Genomic DNA, 21,213 nt, shown 5'->3' on the forward strand with positions numbered 1-21,213 from the left:
TACCACATGTGTCAGGTCACGTTTTTTAACATCTGATGTTAATGTGAATCCCCTTATTTACCTCGATGAAGAACCCAAGAGCAGCAAGCCCTGTGGAGTCCTGGACAGCAAGTCCTGTATCCCCGTTGTGTGAGGCCTTGGCATTTACAATGTGCAACTAAGAGGGAGGGAAATTAAGAAATAAGTAAGGTCAGAGTGGTTTATTGTGCTTATCTGCCAAGAACAAGGACGAGTCCATTCGCTTTACAATGCACCAGAGCACTGGGAGATGGATCGCTGAGTGCTATTCACATTATAATGAGTTGGTATAGTGTCCGGGATCAAAGCCAGAAACTTGTAGTTCAAAGGCAAGTGCTCTACCGACCGAGCTACCTGGACACCACAATACATAAATATGACATAAAAATCAAAATTTGTACAAAATAAAAATTATAAGAAATATATGAGTCAAATGTACATACCTCCATGGCGTAGCGCTTGCCGTCCACAGTGTGCTCGGAGCCGCCCATTGTAGAGCCGTTGCCCCAATGCAAGTGGAACTGCAGGCTGTCATAGGCCTCAGGTAGACCACCTCCTGAAATTCTGACCCCACTAGAAAGTTCTACTTTGACTGGTTGGGGGGTGGGGGGGAGGACAGGAAATGTATTAACATCTTGCACAGTGTCATTCTGTTGAACAGACAACATTCAAAGCATACAAGAGGAAGGTAATTGGCAGGTACTGTATGTGTACACTGTACAGAATGGATTGAAGACACTTAGGGGAGGGGACCAGATCCATCCCTAAATATCCTCTGACCCATTATGTAATCCTCAAATGAGGAATTAAGTAAGGGAAATACAGGAGAGTAAGCATTGTGTGTTCTGTTCTCCAACAATAACAATTTAGCCCAATGACCATAGGCTCTATGGTCATTACACAGTAATTAAAGTACTGTACATAAGTAAAATGTTGAGGTATGTTTTACTTTACTCCACATCTCAGAGGTAAATATTGTACTTTTTACTCCAATACGGTTATTTGACAGCTTCAGTTACTTTGCTATTATAAAAATTAAAAAAAACATAAGTAACTGATAAAAAAGATCTCTGTCGAGTGGAAACCTCAATATGTCCAAAACTGTTACTTTTCTGGATTCAAATTCAAAAATAGCAAAAGTCGCAGATTGACAAGCTCAAAACGCACATTTCGAGTTTGTAGCTCTGCTGCTTTAAATGCTTTTGTGTGACGCTGTGTAGTATGATCAAGTAGGGCGTTAATTTACCAAAAGACACACAAGACATTCAAATATGGAGATAAGAGGTTGCTTGACAGCAACAAAACGGTCTCTAAAGCTGCCGCTCACTTGTTTTGCCGGTGTTGGAGGCGTTTGTCATTGACGAGTTGATGCCATAATTGGTGAAGGTGAAGGCTCCCAGATTGGAGTCGCCGGTGGCCGATGCCGAGACGATGTCAATGGGAGACTGCCTGGAACCGTTGCAATGCTCCTCAGCAATGGTCGGCCAAGTCGTATCGTCTGAAAGAGCACAAGCACAAGAGTTTCAATTAGTCAAGCAGCATAGCGGGATTAACCAGTTAAACCCCATATGGTTGAACGGAGTCTCTCACGGCTCTATGCTAGTGTCTTTTCTGTTTTCTGTTATTGTGGGGAAAGCTTTCCATGAATCGATGTCAATAGGCTCTATGCACAGCGGCCATATTGGGAATGAATTGAGCCCCTTCCTTACTTCCTTCACAGGTGTTACCAATGATACTAATTAAGGCTCTGTTCCATTTAGTGTGGCATAGTGGTTGTCTTATTTTCAAGGACCCCCATAACTCTGAGAGTGTACAAATGGAACCAAATGGACCCTTACGGGTCCAGTTGGTTCCATTTGTACACTCTCAGAGTTACACACCCACCATAAGGGGCCATTTGGGAACCAAAATGGAGTGTTTCTAGTGAGCCAACATGCATGATATCAGTACCCTGACCAGAATGGAACAGAGCCTTCATTAGTATCATTGGTAACACCTGTGAAGGAAGTAAGAAGAGGCCCTTTCCAATATGGCTGTTGTGCATAGAGCCTATTGTCGATCTGCAATTTTCAGCGAAAGCTTTCACCACAATACGGATGCTGGGGTTATAAGTGGTTAAAAAATATATCAGGATTATCTACAGTTGTGGTTCTCAAAGTGTGGTCTGACTAGGGATCCCCAGGGGTCCTTGAGTGGGTTCCTGGGGGTCCCCATGGTAAAATTAATTGATAGGCCTATACAGCATCAAAATCAGTTTAACCAATTTCACCCTATATACATCGGCTATGTGAACATAGTGGATCTACACGCTCACAATGTGCCACGATGCGAACACGTTGTGAGCTTGTAGATCGGCTATAAAACAAATCTTGATTATTTTTTCTTCTTCTTGTATGGGGGGTCTCTGGCACAAAATAATTTCAGTTGGGGGTTTGTGTGATGAGTGTAAGCCCCAAGTCCTCCTTCCTTGATATAGCCTAAAGTTTTAATATTTAGAGGAAAATGATGCGCAATTACTTACTGCATTCTGCAAGATGGTAACACCAATCTGCGGGAGAAAATAACAACAACAAAAAATCTTATTATAAATAGCCTATAGACCCATTAACAGACAACGTCATACTGGCTCCAAATGAAACCCATTCTATCAGGTCTCGCTAGGGCGCGCCTCACTAGCCAAAACACAAGAGGGGGTTGGGGTGTGCTGAAACCAGCGCACCCCGAAACAACAGGTTGCGAATTGATTGCATGAAACAATCACCTGTGCATCCAGTCTCAATGTTAGTAAACAATATACTATAATACGTCAGTGGTGGAAAAAGTAGCCTACTCAAATGTTTTACTTAAGTAAAAGTATCAATACGGCAATGTAGAAATACTTTTATAAGTAAAAGTCCGGAATACAACATTTACTCAAATAAAAGTAATTGTATTGGTATGAAAATGCAAAAGTAGAAAGTACTCATTACGTAGAATGTCCCGTTTCACAATAGCTTTCAAATGTGTAAAATGTAGGCCTACTGTATGTTTCATAATAATAATCAAAATCTACAAAGAAACTAGCAACTAAAGTTTTCAAATAATTGTAATGGAGTAAAAGTACAATATTGTTCTCTGAGGTGTAGTGGAGTAGAAGTAAAAGTCCTGGAAATTGGAAATCCTCCAGTAAAGTAAAAAAAAATACCTCAGAATTGTACTTAAGTAGGCCTACAGTACTTGTACTTAGTTACATTACACGACTGGAAATCCTCCAGTACAGTAAAAATGCCTGAAAATTGTACTTATATAAGTACTACTTGAGTAAATGTACTTAGTTACATCACAGCAATACGGCCATAATCGATCGTCCATGCGCACGAGTAAAAATAAATCATTACTATCTAAAAGAAAAGCAAATGTAAATTACTTCCAAATAAAAGCAAATACTTACTGACTGAGGTGGCAGATCCTTTATTTTCTTTACCACCTATCACCCAGGTAGGAAACAGAGCGCAAGCAACCAACACAAGGAGACACTTCATCTACAGAAACGGACAGAGAGCGGTGAGTGACATGCTGCAATTCACCGCTGGTGGAAAAAGTTGGCTACAGGCTACTCACATCTTTTACTTAAGTAAAAGTATCAATACCGCAGCAATGTAGAAATACTCTATTACAAGTAAAAGTCCGGAATTAAAAATGTACTTAAGTAAAAGTACAAAAGTATTGGTATCAAAATGTACTTAAAGTCGAACGTAGGCTGCTCATTATGCAGAATGTCCCAGTGTCACAAGTTTTCAAATGTATACAAACCTTTTGAAAATAGATACATTGTGAGCTTTCAAATAGCAGAAATATGGACCTTAAGTGGTTAATGTGTTTAGTAATACAAATCTAAATCTAAAAACGAAGTAAAAGTACAATATTTTCCTTTCCGATGTAGTGGAGTAGAAGTAAAAGTATTGAAAATTGGAAATACTCCACTAAAGTAAAAAAGACCTCAAAAAAGCATCCTTTTGTATAAATCTGTACCTTTTTTTTGTAAACTGTATTCAATCAATCAATCAATCCATTTACAAGAACAGCGTGGGGCATGCAGTCACTGTTTTTGATCAAATTGTCAAAAATGTAGCTATGGTGCAGCTATATTAGGCTAATAGCACATTTTTAACTTAGCCTAAAAATGTAACGGGAAAACGGCAATTAAAAAAACTACCAGAAAATAAACGTTTCTTACCTTCACAAAACAGCTGTTGTCACCTTAAGTTCTCCCTGGGGAAGCATCAGCTCCTCTCTTTTATACAAGTTCAGCAGAGAGCTTGAGCCCGCCTCTTTACCTTTCCACCCCTATTCTAAGTATTTATTCAGGTAAAAAAAAAAACAGATAAGCAAACAAGTTTTTCATGTAGTCATATACTGTGGGGGGGGGGGGGGGGTATCTGGGAGGGGGGGGGGTATCTGTTTGGAATGTTTTAACCAGCTGAGTGTAGCTGTCTAAATTAAACTAGTTGTCACATTGGATAATTACAGATTGTCTATATGTGAGATATATAGCCTACTATGTTTTGTGAGAGAACATGAGGCCACCGAGTTTGTTTTGTCAAAACCTGGTCATTGTATTAAAATGACCAATGTAAAAAAAAATAAAAAATAAGTTAACCTGACCCCATCTATATTGTATCTCAGAAGTCCAGTTATCAGATAAAGCCGTTGGTTCCCAGAAAAATATGTTAATATACCATTAAAATCCCTTTGACTAGTCATCTTTTTACAATCTTATCTCACCAGAGAATGATCCAGGACTGCATAAAATCAAATCCGACTGGGAATCAGAACTGGGAATCACCCTTTCAGACCAATATTGGGCAGAGGCACTCAAAGCCATCAACTCCTCTTCTTCCTGTGCAAGATTCTCCTTAATCCAGTTCAAAGTAATACATCAGGCTCATTACAGCAAAGATAGGCTCAAAATTGTTCCCAGAACGAACATACTTCATGTGACAAGTGTCACCAGTCACCATGGGACATTGTCCCACATGTTTTGGACTGTTGGACATGTCCCTTAAGCTCTCACATTTCTGGGAACACTTTTTCGCTACAATCTACACATCAATGTAACCCCATCTGGCCAGATAGCCATCTTTGGAACCCCTGACGTATACCATTAGCTCTAAGCAATGAAGCCGATAGTGATCTCATTCTGCTGTTGTTGTTCCATTGGGAAGGTATAGCATACCACCACCAACCTCATTTTGGCTACAAGATGTCATGTTCTTTTTGAAACTGGAAAAAAATAAAAAATAAATACAATCGGGGGCTCAATTAACATTTTTTTAAAGTACTGGCACTAGTGGCAGCCACTCATTACACTTTAACAATTTAGATTCAATCTGACCCTGGTACACCAGAACAATCTTATCACAAGTTCCCATCTTCATTTACAACTTTCCTCTCGTCCTTCTCATACACTTTCCCTTTTATGGAGGCATTGGTGGTTGTCCAACAAGATGGGGGCGCTCTATATGTCAGACAGTTAGAGGCCAGGCCAAACAGTATAAGGTAACTGAACTTCACAGAACTTCTGTTCTAGATTTATCTTTTTCTGCCATTTCTGTTTGTTTGTTTTCATAATCTACGATATTAGGTTTCTGTTGTTTTTGAGTGGTGCCAGCCACTCCTACACTTGACCGTGTGTGTGGGTCCGTCCGTCCGTCCGTCAAGGATGCAACCAAGCATGCAACCAGTTACACTACTTCAAAGGCACCACTCTCTTCACACTGGGTGTGATTTCTTTTTTGTTTTAGTTTTAGTTTTTCTTGTTTTTGTTTCTTGTTTTGTTTGTTCTTCTTCTTTGAGACACACATACGGGTATTTCGGGGCGTGGCCGATGCCGCCATTCCTTCACCGGGTGAAACTCACAGCTTTCACAATTGGAATTGCATTACGGAACCTACACATTGTTAAATTTAATGGGTTTATTTCATCATAGCGCAACATAATGGTGAAGTATTGTAGTGCAGGTCATTGCAACAACCACCGATCTTGTGAAAAATGAAAACAGGACCACCAAATATTCTAAACCAGGGGTCTTCAATGTTTTCAGGCCAAGGACCCCCTAGCCGAGAGAGAGAGGAAGCAAGGACCCCCTCTATAAGTTGGGTTTCAGATCAAACTTTTTTTTTACTTGGTCTGCACTTTTTTCCCTCTACACCACACCTGTTTGCCAAAAATAGCCGATCTACAAGCTCACAACGCCTCGCGCTTGTAGATCGGCTATTTTTGGCTAAAGTTCTCCTCAGAAAAGGGATGCTAGGGTTCAAGTGGTTAATGTAAAAAAAAAAAAGGCCAGGCAAGTACATGGTAGGCCCCCAGCCCCCCCCCCCCCCCCCCCCCCCGCAGATAGACAGCTGGAGAGTTGAATAACCTTTTCAAATAACCAGAAATTACCAAAGTATGTAGGCGACCTACATATTTATGTTTTTAGCTTAGACATAGGTAGCCTGCAATAGTTGGTAGATGATTGGTAAATAACCATGACGAAGAATTTTATTTTGTACTTTCTTGAACCACAAGCATATCACTGCGCCAGTCAGATATAATGTACATGAGAGAGAAAAGGGGGGGAAACACTTGATACACAAAAACAAAGCTGGCAATGTATTGCTAATATCCAGGGATGCTTTGGCTACAGAGTGCAAAGCACTACATTTAGCCAGTGAGAATTGCAGTGTACATAAAGTGCGCTCGGAAAGGTTTCTTTTAGGGCGGATTCACACTGCGGCCTTGGAACCAGCCTTGAGGCTGGTAGGAAGGAATACCTGGGAAGGAATTGGTAAAGCGTGTGCACTTTGTGAGAAGTTTTATAAGGTTTTCAATAGGGGGCGAGCCTAACTTGTTTGCAATGTTTTTTAAAAAGCTATACCCTTACCTAATACCATTCCAAAAATCTAAAACTTCTCACAAAGTACACTTATAATAGATGCTAGCTTTACCAATTCCTTCCCAGGTATTCCTTCCAACCAGCCTCAAGGCTGGTTCAAGGCCGCAGTGTGAATCCGCCCTTAGGAGCGCTTTGTAATGCACCGTGCAGTCAAATCCGCGGTGTCAATAAATTCCACTGCCCGCTCTTTGATGAGTCCTCCATCCTCCATGAATCGAATACAAACTGCAAATATAGCTGCAAGCAGCAATGAGCGGTTTCGAGAAAACTGGCAGAGTGGCAGACTGGCAGACTGGCAGACTGGCAGACTGGCAGACTGTGACAGAGTGGCAGACTGGCAGACTGTGACAGAGTGGCAGACTGGCAGACTGGAAGACTGTGACAGAGTGGCAGACTGGCAGACTGGCAGACTGTGACAGACTGTGGCAGACTGGCAGACTGGCAGACAGACAGACTGTGGCAGACTGGCAGACTGGCAGACAGACAGACAGACAGACAGTGACAGAGTGTAAGACTGGCAGACTGGCAGACTGTGACAGACTGGCAGACTGGCAGACTGTGACAGAGTGGCAGACTGTGACAGAGTGGCAGACTGGCAGACTGTGACAGAGTGGCAGACTGGCAGACTGTGACAGAGTGGCAGACTGGCAGACAGACATACTCTGACAGAGTGGCAGACTGGCAGACTGGCAGACAGACAGACAGTGACAGAGTGGCAGACTGGCAGACTGGCAGACTGTGACAGAGTGGCAGACTGGCAGACTGGCAGACAGACAGACTGTGGCAGACTGGCAGACAGACAGACAGACAGTGACAGAGTGGCAGACTGGCAGACTGTGACAGAGTGGCAGACTGGCAGACTGTGACAGAGTGGCAGACTGGCAGACTGTGACAGAGTGGCAGACTGGCAGACTGGCAGACTGGCAGACTGTGACAGAGTGGCAGACAGACAGACAGACAGACAGACAGACAGACAGACAGACAGACAGACAGACAGACAGACAGACAGACAGACAGACAGACAGACAGACTGTGACAGAGTGGCAGAGTGGCAGACTGGCAGACAGACAGACAGACAGACAGTGACAGAGTGGCAGACTGGCAGACTGTGACAGAGTGGCAGACTGGCAGACTGGCAGACAGACAGACTGTGGCAGACTGGCAGACTGGCAGACAGACAGACAGACAGACAGACAGACAGACAGACAGACAGACAGACAGACAGACAGACAGACAGACAGACAGACAGACAGACAGACAGTGACAGAGTGGCAGACTGGCAGACAGACAGACAGACAGACAGACTGTGACAGAGTGGCAGACTGGCAGACTGGCAGACAGACAGACAGACAGACAGTGACAGAGTGGCAGACTGGCAGACAGTGACAGAGTGGCAGACTGGCAGACAGACAGACTGTGACAGAGTGGCAGACTGGCAGACAGACAGACAGACAGTGACAGAGTGGCAGACTGGCAGACTGGCAGACAGACAGACAGACAGTGACAGAGTGGCAGACTGGCAGACAGACAGACAGTGACAGAGTGGCAGACTGGCAGACTGGCAGACTGGCAGACAGACAGACAGACAGACAGACAGACAGACAGTGACAGAGTGGCAGACTGGCAGACAGACAGACAGACAGACAGTGACAGAGTGGCAGACTGGCAGACAGACAGACAGTGACAGAGTGGCAGACTGGCAGACAGTGACAGAGTGGCAGATTGGCAGACAGACAGTGACAGAGTGAGAGAGAGGCAGACAGACAGACAGACAGACAGACAGACAGACAGACAGGCTACCAGGAGTTTGTTTGTAACAAAGTATGAATTCCAAATAATGATCACCTCAATGCATTGTTGGGGACAGGGATCAAACCAGCGACCTATGGATTCACAGGCTGCCTCTCTTCTTATTGAACTAGAAATATAGCCTCCCTGATGGTGTCTGTTGATATCTATAGGTTTTTCAGTCCGTTATGAACCAAGCCTCTGTTTTGCTAACTACTCTAGATTACTGGTTGACAAATATTTAGCATTAAAGTTTTGTTTTGTGTTCTTGGAATGGAAAGTAGTGAAAATAGTTGATCTACAAGCTGACAATGTGTTGCTATCTGAAAAGTTGTGAGATTGTAGATTGGCTATTTTCACAAGAAAGTATGTTGTACATAAAAAAACAACTAATCTCAAAAAAGCATTTCATGTTATTGTTTAAAAGTTGCACATGTCTGAATTAACAGGGTCATGTTTTGTACAATGCAATTTAAATGTAAACTGTAATCAGTGGGATTTGAACCAGGGACCTTCGGCACATGAGGCTCACACTCTACTGGTGGAGCTATTGAATCCACAGGATCAGACAGTGAGAAAGGAGAATCTAACAAAACAAAACAAAAGTGCGAATGAAGTACGTCATGCATTAAAAATAACTACTTTCAAGTATACATTTCTCGTTATTTTTAACAATTGCACATGCATTTATTGATACAGTCATGTTGTGTGCAATGCAATTATAAGTCTACATGAGGTGGGATTCGAACCGGCGACCCTGTGGTTTCAAGGCAATGATTAAGCGATCAAGCTATTGAACCAACACACCTGAACCTGTGAAAAAGGGCCTCAAACATTTATTTGACACAGTTTCACGCAAATTGCTCAGAAATCCTTGGTTTAAATGTTTTTCAAACTGCTCAATACATTTCGGAATGGAAACTAGTGAAAATTGTCGATCTACAAGCTCACAACGTGTTGCTATCTAAAAAGGTGTGAGATTGTAGATCAGCTATTTTCACAAGAAAGTATGTCATACATAAAAAACAACTACTCTCAAAAGCAATTCATGGTATTGTTTAAAAATTGCACATGTCTGAATTAACAGGGTCATGTTTTGTATAATGCAATTTAAATGTAAACTGAGTGGGGTTTGAACCGTGGACCTTTGGCACATGAGACTAACACTGTATTGATCAAGCTATTCAATCCACAGCCTTGGTCAGTGAGAAGGGAGAATCCAACAAAACAAAACAAAACAAAAGAGGGAATGAAGTACATCATACATTGAAAACAACTACTCTCAATAAGCGTTTCATTTAACAATTGCATGTTTATTCATTGATACAGTCATGTTGTGTGCAATGCAATTGAGTTGAGGTCTGCATGAGGTGAGATTTCAACCGGCGACCCTGTGGTAACAAGGCAGATGATTAAGCCATTGGGCCAACAGACCCGAACTGATGAAAAGGGAGTTCACACACATGACACACTTTCACGCAAATTGCTCAGAAATGCTGGATTTAAATGTTTTTCAAACTGCTCAAAATTGCAGACAATCTAAGGGCGGAGCTTACTGGTCAAAGTGATAGATATGTTCCTCATTGATACAGTCATGTTGTGTGCAATGCAATTATAATGAAGTCTACCTGAGGTGGGATTCAAACCAGCAACCCTGTGGTTTCAAGGCAGATGATTAAGCTATCATGCTATTGAACCTACACACCTGAACTAGTGAAAAGGGAGTTCACACACATGACACACTTTCACGCAAATTGCTCAGAAATCCTGGATTTAAATGTTTTTCAAACTGCTCAAAATTGCAGACAATCTAAGGGCAGAGCTTACTGGTCAAAGTGATACATGTGTTCCTCATGAGTCAAGGCACATGTGTAAGCAGGTTTAACGGCTGTCGGCCAAACGAGGCATGACTTTTGCCTGTTTAAAGTTTGCATTTTCAAAAAATTGCTATAGCGCCCCCCTTTGACCAATTGGAGTAAGATTGGTTTCAGTGATACTTGGAATGACCTTCTACAATATTGCAAAGTGTCAAACAAATGCGAGTCTGCATGTATGTTTTAGGGGCAGATGAATAATTGTCATAAAACTGCAATTTTCATTGGCTTATAAAAGCTTAACGTTTTCACTTATGGAAAATCCGCTTGCTCACGTCTGTCGGCATTGGTTCAAAGTTCATGTGTATACAGTTTCGTACAGATTGCTCAATCTGTACGAAGGAAGAGTCTTTTTTACTGCTTTTCATAGAATTCGAAATGGTGGGAGATCTAAAGGTCAGAGGTCAAAAGTCAGAGTGTGAAAGTTGTTAGGCATGAGGAGACGCATGTGTGCATCGAAGTTTCATGGCTGTGGGTCAAACAGGGCATGAGTTGTACCTGTTCAAAGTTGGCATATTTCAATTGAGTGCTACAGCGCCACCCTTTGGCCAATGTTTGTGAGTTTCGGGTTTTCGCCGTTTGGCATAGCCCTCTACCATATTGCCGAATTTCATAAAAAGTGACCACGCGGTTAGGCCAGAACTGGCAAAACCGGCGGAAGAATAATGAACTCTTACAGATGTAATAAGGCTTCGAGCCTATTGGCCTCGAAACCTTAACAAGGCCGATGTGTGTGGTGTTTATATTGTGTGCTTATGTCATGACGTAGAAAACCCGTTCTGTGAATGAGGGACACAGACAGACACATTTCACACTCGAGTGTGAAAAGGGATTCTGAGAATACACGTTGGCTCAAAAGACCCAACATCCTCCAGACACGCAGGACGTAGAGAGAGAATTGATGTGTACAGTACACAATAGAATCTCAGCTGTCACACTGCTCAGTTGTGATACATCATTAAGATAACAGTCAGCACTCCAAATGTTAATGTTTTACTGCAGTCATTTCATGCTGTGAGCAGGTTCGGTGCAGAATAAAACTATAAATTGATTAAATTCACAACATTACATCTATATTCTATTATTGAGTTATTGTCTATGAGGTGGCTGCAATATTGACGTAGAGCTGAAGAGTTCTTTAACTATAGTTGCACTAACAACATTGTTGAGTGAGCAGCCATAGCCTACTATGTGACAGTGGTGGACAAAGTAGCCTAGTTGTTACATCCGAGGGTTATTTTCTTTATGGTTATATTCTTGGCTGAGGAGGAGGTGACATCCATCAGATTGGACCAATCAAGAAGACGCCTGTCATTATAAAAGAGCTGTCAACAGCTGTGCACATTGGCAGTGTGTAACATGCGATCAGTGCGGTTACATGCTGTCCTACTGAAAGTATCAAAAGTCAATACTCTGGGGGACTAAAAGTTTGGCACCCCCTCAGTATCATGTATAAACCTGTGAGTTGCACCCTGCTGTGAATGAACTTGCTTAAGTAGCATTGAGTAAAAGATAAGTGTTAAAAGTACTTCTGCACACAACTCTGTTGTGTTTTGTGTTGGACACCAGTGCCTGTTTATTGTACCTGTATTGTTTTTTCTTCAGTTTAGATTAGGGAAATTAGATTAGATTAGGGAGTTTATGTAATTTTGATTTAATAGAGATTAGGTTAGTTTTCAAAAGAATAGGTAAGCATCTTATATTTCTTTATTGATTTTCTGCACGGTGGTCCCTTTACAAAGTTTATATAATTTAAAGTTAAGTGTAACGTACTTGTCTATATATATTCTGTCACTCTGTCAGCAATCAGCAACAAAAAGGTCAAAACAATAAAGCTCATTTTCATACACCAACTTTATGTCGCAATCCTTCACTCCTAGACTAAGGGATTGTAATGGGGCTCGTCACTGTTGGTGGATGAATTTGAGGTTTTGAGATTTAGATTTTTTCTGTTAGAGCGTTTTTTGTGGGTTAATCAGAGCAGGATGGCATCTTTCGATTTAAATGCCTTTTTGGCCGATCCTTCATTAGGCGTATTCGATGCCTGTAGAAAGGACGATTTATTGGAATTAGCGACGCACTATAGGATCACGGTGAAGGCAGGGGACGTAAAAAGTAAGATTAAGGACATACTGTTTACAAAGCTGGTGGACATGGGGGTGTTGGTGGTGCCAGCGAAAGTGGTAGTGGAAAAATAAACTGGGGCAATAGAGCAGGGGGGGGGCCGATGTGGCAGAGGTAACTCAAGTAGGTGTTGAAGAGATGATGTCCGAAAGGGGAGCTACGGCACAAATAAAGCCGCCTCCTGACGCCTCAACACCGGGCCTAGATTTGAATTCCTCCTCTGACTCATCAGACACAACCAAATCCTCCTTGACTCGCTCCCGACTCAAAGTCCGCCTAGCACGGCTGGCAAAAGAAGAGCGGGAGAAAGTGAGGGAAAGGGAGGACGCAGTGCGGGAGAAAGCTAATGAAAGAGCTTTCCAGCTCGACCTCAAGAGAATTGAGGCGGACAAAGAAGTCCATGTGCGCCAACTGGAGTTGGAAGCGGAGCAAAGAAGGGCCGCCTCTCCAGGAATCCCCGGTACCACTGCTGCAACCACCATACACACACCCAGTCCCAGTCGAACAGGTATAGTCCCTCACGATCCAACAAGGCAAATTGCATTAGTTCCCCCCTTCCGTGAATCCGAAGTAGATTCATATTTTGGTGCATTTGAGCGAGTGGCTACTGCCCTCCGTTGGCCCAAAGACATGTGGTCCATTTTACTACAAAGTAAATTACATGGCAAAGCGCAAGAAGTGATCGCCACACTCTCTGTGCCAGACAGTATGCTGTACGATAAAGTCAAAGTTACCATCTTGAGAGCTTATGAATTGGTTCCAGAGGCATGCAGGCAAGAATTTAGAGACTACTCAAAGGGCTCCAAACAGACCTTTGGTGAATTTGCCAGGGAGAAAGAGACTCTCTTTGATCGCTGGTGTACTGCCAGCAAAGTAGCGAATTGGGAAGAGCTACGTGCATTAATGCTGGTGGAGGAATTCAAAAGGTGTGTGTGATAGAGTGTTGTCATAAAACTATCATTTGGCACATCACCTCAGGGCTTCAGCACACCAGAAATAAGATAGACACTTGACACAACGGAGATCTCCTTAATATTTTACTTGCCGCAAGGAGTAAATGTACAGCCTGACCTGAATCATTTCTGAAGTACAACTTACTTTACATTGGCATTTATACAGCAACATGAGACAGGAGAGACAGAAACAGAGAAGCAGGGAGGCGTGACTAAAAGTACTTAAAAGTATCAGATTACTCTGAGTAATAGATACTGAATGTAATAGATAACAGCGTACTTGAAAGCTTGGAGGAGAAAGCTCCAAGGGCTGCAGACACAAGAGATAAGCGTGGAATGCCAAACACATAACTCATAGGTGCCTTGTAACAATAACAAAGCAGCTAGTATGCAGTATTTGGCTCCTCCACACACACATAGGGAGAAGAATACACTTCATATATCAATTGGATGATTAATTAGTTGAACACATTACATATGAACAGAACTTATAAACCCACATTACATAAACCTGAGAATCGGCTCCGTCAGTGTGCCAGAGAGAGTAACTGTGTATTTAAACGAACATAAAGTGTCTTCTATTTCCGAAGCTGCCATTCTTGCCGATGAATTTGTATTAACCCACAAAAGTGTATTCAATCAGTCTTCAGTGAGTCCCAGCTCACCTCGTAAATTTGGATACACGCGTAATTACGCATCCGCTCAGCGTCCATCTGAGCAGTCTGGCTCCAAGCCAAGTGACGAGAGGGTATGTCATTACTGCAAGAAAGTGGGTCATTTAATTGCCAATTGTTTAAAGAGACAGCAGAGGCAAGGTCAGAATGGGTCTAAGGGTATGGGCCTTATTAAAACTGAGGAAGGTTTTAAAGGTCCATCTGTGTGTTTCCGCCCTGGTCCAGATCCAAGTTATGATCCATTTGTGTTCGATGGGGTGGTGTCTGTGTCACAGGACACTACTGAGCGACAAACAGTTCGCATTTTGAGAGATACAGGAGCTCAGCAGAGTGTGATACTTTCAGGAGTGTTACCGTTAGGTGACCAAACGGCCTGCGGGTCGAGCGCAGTGATTAGAAATTGTTAAACAGGACAACCTGTCTGTCAAGTTCCCTGACGCATTTCCAGCGTGTGTGATCACTCGTGCACAATCACAGAAAGTAGGTAAGGATTCAGATTTTTCCGATTCCATTGTTATTCGCGCACTTGCTGGTGACAAAGTGTTGCCTACCGCTCCTAAAGCGTTGGCACAGCGATCGAGTGTTAACAAAAAGGGGGGGAAGGTAGCTGGTATTGTGAAGGATCAGTTAATCTTACCAGTCACCAAGGAAAGCCTAATTAAGGCACAACGAGGTGATCACACGTTGGAAAAGTGTTTTGATGCTGTACTAAGTATAGAGGGTGTGAAAACCAAAACCAGGGGTTATTTTTGTGAAGGGGAATTGCTGATGCGCAAATGGTGTCCTCTTGGTTCCGAGGAATCTGACTGGAGCGCAGTGGTCCAAATTGTGGTCCCAACTGCAGCAGGTTCTTTCTCTAGCTCACGATCATAATTGGGCTGGGCATTTGGGGATTGCAAAAACGTATTCCCGAATACTCAAGCATTTCTTTTGGCCTGGGCTAAAGCAAGATGTGGCACAGTATTGTCGCACATGCCCTACCTGTCAGCTGACAGGGAAACCAAACCAGACGATTCCTGCTGCGCCGCTCTGTCCGATTCCAGCCATTGGGGAACCATTTGAGCGGGTTATTGTGGATTGTGTGGCTCCCCTGCCTCGTACGAAATCAGGTAATCAATATCTCTTGACTATTATGTGTACAGCCACCAGATTTCCCGAGGCAATTCGTCTGCGTAAAATCACTTCTACCTCTGTGATAAGGGCTCTGACAAAGTTTTTTGCTACTTGGGGCTTTCCGAAAGTGGTCCAGACAAATCAAGGAACTATTTTTTTATCTAACCTGTTTGAGCAAGTGATGGAGACTTTGTCCATCCAGCACATCGTGTCCAGAGCGTTCTTTCAGTCCAGGTGACCAGGTTTTAGTGCTGCTGCCTATTCCTGGCTCCGCTCTGTCAGACAGATTTTCAGGTCCATATGTGATTTTGGAAAAGCTTGGTAAAACAGATTATGAGATTGGTACCCCAGATAGACGTAAAAGTCGAGTTTGCCACGTGAACATGCTAAAAGCATTTCATGTCAGAGAGGTAGGATTAATGGTGTCTGAGCAAATATCCTCCTCTACGGGGTCCATCAAGCTCCAGGGTGAGTCTACTGACTCCCAGGCTCCAGAGGACGATGGATTAGTGTTGCGTGCGTCTCCAGCCCAACATGCCCGTCTGTGTAATTCAGAGATGTTGAACCAATTGCCCGAACATCTCAGTCATTTACTTCCTGATCACCAGCAGGACATAATTAGGTTAGTTACCGATTATCCTGTATTATTTGGAGACGTTCCAACTCGCACTACCGTGCTTGAGCATGACATTGATGTGGGGCGCGCCAGGCCTATTAAACAGCACGCGTACCGCGCCAACCCCACAAAGCGAGCGCTCATGAAAAAAGAGGTAGAGTATCTTCTCACTCATGAGTAAGCCAGGTCAAGTTCAAGTCCATGGAGCTCTCCCTGTCTATTGCAGGTTAAATCAGACGGTAGCCCTCGATTTTGTACAGACTACAGGAAGGTAAACGCTGTGACAGTGCAGGATTCTTATCCCTTACCTAGAATGAAGGACTGTGTGGATAATTTAGGATCTGCTGCATTTGTGACAAAGTTAGATTTGCTTAAAGGTTACTGGCAGGTGCCTTTGACGAAAAGGGCCTCTGAAATCTCTGCTTTTGTAACATCTGATCATTTTGTACAATACGATGTGATGGCATTTGGCATGTGTAACGCACCCGCTACTTTCCAGCGTCTGGTCAATATTGTGTTGGAAGGGGTGCCTTAACTGTAATGCGTATTTGGATGATTTGATTGTGTATTCCGCGGATTGGGCGGAGCACATGAAGCTACTTCACATTGTATTTGATCGTCTAGCTATGGCTTCACTGACCTTGAACTTAGCCAAATGTGAGTTTGGCAAGGCTACAGTCACGTATCTGGGGAGACAGGTGGGACAGGGTCAGGTACGGCCTATAGAGGCTAAGGTTGCCGCTATTGTTGCCTACCCCGCTCCCATAACCCGACGTGAGTTACGCCGGTATCTTGGAATGGCCGGGTACTATACGGGTTTTTGCAAAAACTTTTCGACTGTCGCTCATCCTCTTACTAGTCTATTAAGCCCGACCAAATCATTTGTCTGGTCCCCTGAGTGTCAACATGCGTTTCAAGCTATCAAAACCCTTCTGTGCAGTGCCCCTGTATTGGCTGCTCCAGACTTCTCACATCCCTTCACCTTGGAGGTGGATGCCAGTGCTGTGGGAGCTGGAGCGGTGCTGCTACAGGAGGACGTGAATAAGATTGATCATCCAGTTTGCTACTTCTCCCGAAAGTTCAACAAGCATCAGGTGAAGTATGCAACCATTGAAAAAGAGGCGTTGGCTGTGTTACTTGCGCTGCAATTCCTCGAGGTGTATGTGGGGTCCAGCCCGTTGCCAGTGGTCTGCTACACCGATCACAACCCCTTGGTATTCTTGCAGCGCATGCGTAACCACAACCAACGGCTCATGAGGTGGGCAATCCTTATTCAAGATTATAATTTGGAAATAAGACACAAAAAGGGCGCAGATAATGTGTTGGCCGATGCCCTGTCGCGGGCCTGGTTAATGATACATTTTGTCAAACTATGTTTGATTTTGAGGGTGGGGGTGTTACATCCGAGGGTTATTTTCTTTATGGTTATATTCTTGTATGTAGTACTATAAATGGCAGGGCCTATGTGGATGTGGGAGGAGACCTGGCTGAGGAGGAGGTGACATCCATCAGATTGGACCAATCAAGAGGACGCCTGTCATTATAAAAGAGCTGTCAACAGCTGTGCACATTGGCAGTGTGTAACATGCGATCAGTGCGGTTACATGCTGTCCTACTGAAAGTATCAAAAGTCAATACTCTGGGGGACTAAAAGTTTGGCACCCCCTCAGTATCATGTATAAACCTGTGAGTTGCACCCTGCTGTGAATGAACTTGCTTAAGTATAGATAAGTGTTAAAAGTACTTCTGCACACAACTCTGTTGTGTTTTGTGTTGGACACCAGTGCCTGTTTATTGTACCTGTATTGTTTTTTCTTCAGTTTAGATTAGGGAAGTTAGATTAGATTAGGGAGTTGATGTAATTTTGATTTAATAGAGATTAGGTTAGTTAGGGGTTTCCAAAGAATAGGTAAGCATCTTATATTTCTTTATTGATTTTCTGCACGGTGGTCCCTTTACAAAGTTTATATAATTTAAAGTTAAGTGTAACGTACTTGTCTATATATATTCTGTCAGCGATCAGCAACAAAAAGGTCAAAACAATAAAGCTCATTTTCACACACCAACTTTATGTCGCAATCCTTCACTCCTAGACTAAGGGATTGTAACACTAGTACTCAACTCCTGGATACTCCTGGTCAAATATTACTCAACTACAAGTGAAATTTGCTCTGCAAATGTGTAGCCTACTGGAGTACTTGCTTTTACCTACTTCACCCATGTTCAACTCATCTTCATTTAATGGGTCCTAATGTTCATTATAGACCTAATATGGTACCATTTTATTGTCTCAGGGGAGAGCGGTGGACAGTTCAGAAACTCACCTACCAGTGACATCATCGGTAGGTAGGTTTGGTAAATTCAAACAAGATTTCGATTTGTTTCATGTATTATTAATGCTTGTATTAATGGTGTCTACACAGTCCTTCTCTTGAGACACAGACCGAGTAGACAAAAATACAATATTATAAGGAACATTAGTGAGGACCAATTATATGTAGATAGGTTGAAAATGGGTGATGTGGTCCTTTAAGTATTCAAACATAGGCCTACATGAGTTTAAAAATACTAGGCCTGATCAAAAGTATTCACATATCGGCCTGGACGTCTGGTGTCCGCTACGCCAGCCACCTAGGCTCAATACCTGACAGCACGTTGCGGGTTCGAGTCCCGAGCCTGACGGCATTTGCTGCGTGTCACACCCCATCTCTCTCTTCCGACTTCCTGTCAGCCTACTGTCCTATCAATAAAGCCCTAATATAAATCTTAAAAAAAAAAAAAAGGTATTCACATTTCTAAGTAGTAGTCATTTTTGAGTGGTGCCAACCACTCCTATATCTGACTTTGTCCGTGTGTCCGTCCGTATGTATGTCCAATAAACAAACATTGATGACAACATCAATACGGGGCTCTTCAAAGGCACCACTCACTTCAGGGTGTGATTTTTTTGTAATGATGGCTTGTAGATCAGTTCTTTTTTGAAACGTGACACCATCATACTAGACTACAGAGTTTAGGCATGGAGGTACTGTATAGGCTGTAGCTTCACAGACCACAGTGTCATAATTTATGTAGCCTATATCATACTGTACCATCTGGCCAGGATACATGTATGATTGAAATCATTTGGTTATGAATCGATTACTGTGGTTATTATACTTTAGATGTGCAATTGTTTCAATTAGTTCAACTGTAATGTTCAAAAAAATCATTTTCACAAAAAAGCTTGGGATTTCAATTTTCACTTCAGAGCAGCTGATGGGAGGATTTAACATTAAGTGAATCATAGATTTGAACTATATAGATGGAAGAGCATTAATGTTCATGACTAGATAGATGACTGCACTTTTGCACTGATGATAGACTTTTTTATGTATTTCAACAACTCCCAGTTTGAGATGAATTAGAACACAGATTGTTATTTGATATCATATTTGATCTCTGGGACCCCCAATGTACATTGTACAGTCTTCAGTGTTAATTTAACTCTGAGAGTGTACAAATGGAACCAAATGGACCCGTCCATTTGTACACTCTCAGAGTTAAATTACGGGTCCATTTGGTTCCATTTGTACACTCTCAGAGTTACAGACCCTTACAGGGCAATTTTGACCCCTGGTCGTCCCTTGACCCGACGTTGAGAAACTGGTGGCATTATGTATACTTAGGCTAAATAGCAGCTCTACAAGCTCACAACGTGTCACATAGTGACACGTTGTGAGCTTGTAGAGCTGCTATTTTCCCCCAAAATAGTTAAAAGATGTGAAACATTTGGAGTTTAAAAGATTTTAACAACTCAAATCTTGTATGGGGGTCCCCTGGCACGGTTTGAAAAGGTTTGAGAACCACTGAATTAAACAGTAAGAGCCGGTCAGACGAGTCAGATTTATATTGATACCAAAAAGCATTGTATTATATAAATGTATGATTTGTTTGTTTTCCTTGTACACTCTGTTGTTGTGAGTGGATTGGAAAATCTAAAAGGCGCACCTGAATTGATAAAGAAAACAGCCGATCTACAAGCTCACAATGCCTCACATCATGTGAGCTTACAGATCGGCTGTTTTTGCTATTTTTGAAAGTTTTAGAAAAGAAATTCAGATAAAAAACCTTAATTAAGGTTTTGAGGCCATCAGGCTCAAAGCCTTTCTTGGGATACTAGGCTTTCGTCTTCCGCCGGTTTTGGCAGTTCTGGCCTAACCGCGTGGTCACTTTTTATGAAATTCGGCAATATGGTAGAGGGCTATGCCAAACGGCTAAGAAACGAAACTCACAACTATCGGCCAAAGGGTGGCGCTATTTCACTCAATTGACTTTGAACAGGTACAACTCATGCCCTGTTTGACCCACAGCCATGACACTTCAATACACACATGCGTCTCCTCATGCCGAACAACTTTCACAGTCTGACGTTTGACCTCTGACCTTTAGATCTCCCACCATTTCGAATTCTATGAAAAGCAGTAAAAATCAAACTCCTCCTGGGATTTTTGAGCAATCTGTACGAAACTGTCTACACATGAACTTTGGAGCAATGCCGACAGACGTGAGCAAGCGGATTTTCCATAAGTGAAAACGTTAAGCGTTTATAAGCCAATGAAAATTGCAGTTTTATGACAATTATTCATCTGCCCCTAACACATACATGCAGACTCACATTTGTTTGACACTTTGCAATATTGTAGAGGGTCATTCCAAGTATCACTGAAACCAATCTTACTCCAATTGGTCAAAGGGGGGCGCTATAGCAATTTTTTTTAAATGCAAACTTTAAACAGGCAAAAGTCATGCCTCGTTTGGCCGACAGCCGTTAAACCTGCTTACACATGTGCCTTTACTCATGAGGAACACATGTATCACTTTGACCAGTAAGCTCTGCCCATAAATTGTCTGCAATTTTGAGCAGTTTGAAAAACATTTAAATCCAGGATTTCTGAGCGATTTGCGTGAAACTGTGTCAAATACATGTTTGAGGCCCTTTTTCACAGGTTCAGGTGTGTTGGTTCAATAGCTTGATCGCTTAATCATCTGCCTTGAAACCATCATTATAATTGCATTGCACACAACATGACTATATCAATGAATACATGTGCAATTGTTAAAGATGACGAGAAATGCATACTTGAAACTAGTT

General features: G+C 42.6%; 2 protein-coding genes across 2 annotated transcripts in view; both read right to left on the bottom strand.

Moving 5' to 3' along the window:
• The window catches only part of LOC311044896 (uncharacterized protein), a gene marked incomplete at its 5' end in the record, with an annotated part of 30,639 nt that extends 25,210 nt beyond the window's left edge, over nucleotides 1-5,429 (bottom strand). Inside the window, 4 exons of the mRNA XM_084056706.1 lie at nucleotides 62-157; nucleotides 462-610; nucleotides 1,346-1,516; nucleotides 5,393-5,429. Coding sequence (XP_083912832.1) covers nucleotides 62-157; nucleotides 462-610; nucleotides 1,346-1,516; nucleotides 5,393-5,429 — 453 coding nt within the window. The remainder of the gene's footprint in view (nucleotides 1-61; nucleotides 158-461; nucleotides 611-1,345; nucleotides 1,517-5,392) is intronic.
• Nucleotides 1-21,213, bottom strand: part of LOC311044763 (carbonic anhydrase 4-like) — a 137,315-nt gene that overhangs the window by 104,700 nt on the left and 11,402 nt on the right. The window lies entirely within an intron of this gene.

This window comes from Gymnoscopelus microlampas (genome assembly GCF_963454915.1).
Source record: "Gymnoscopelus microlampas genome assembly, chromosome: 5".
Lineage (NCBI taxonomy): Eukaryota > Metazoa > Chordata > Actinopteri > Myctophiformes > Myctophidae > Gymnoscopelus > Gymnoscopelus microlampas.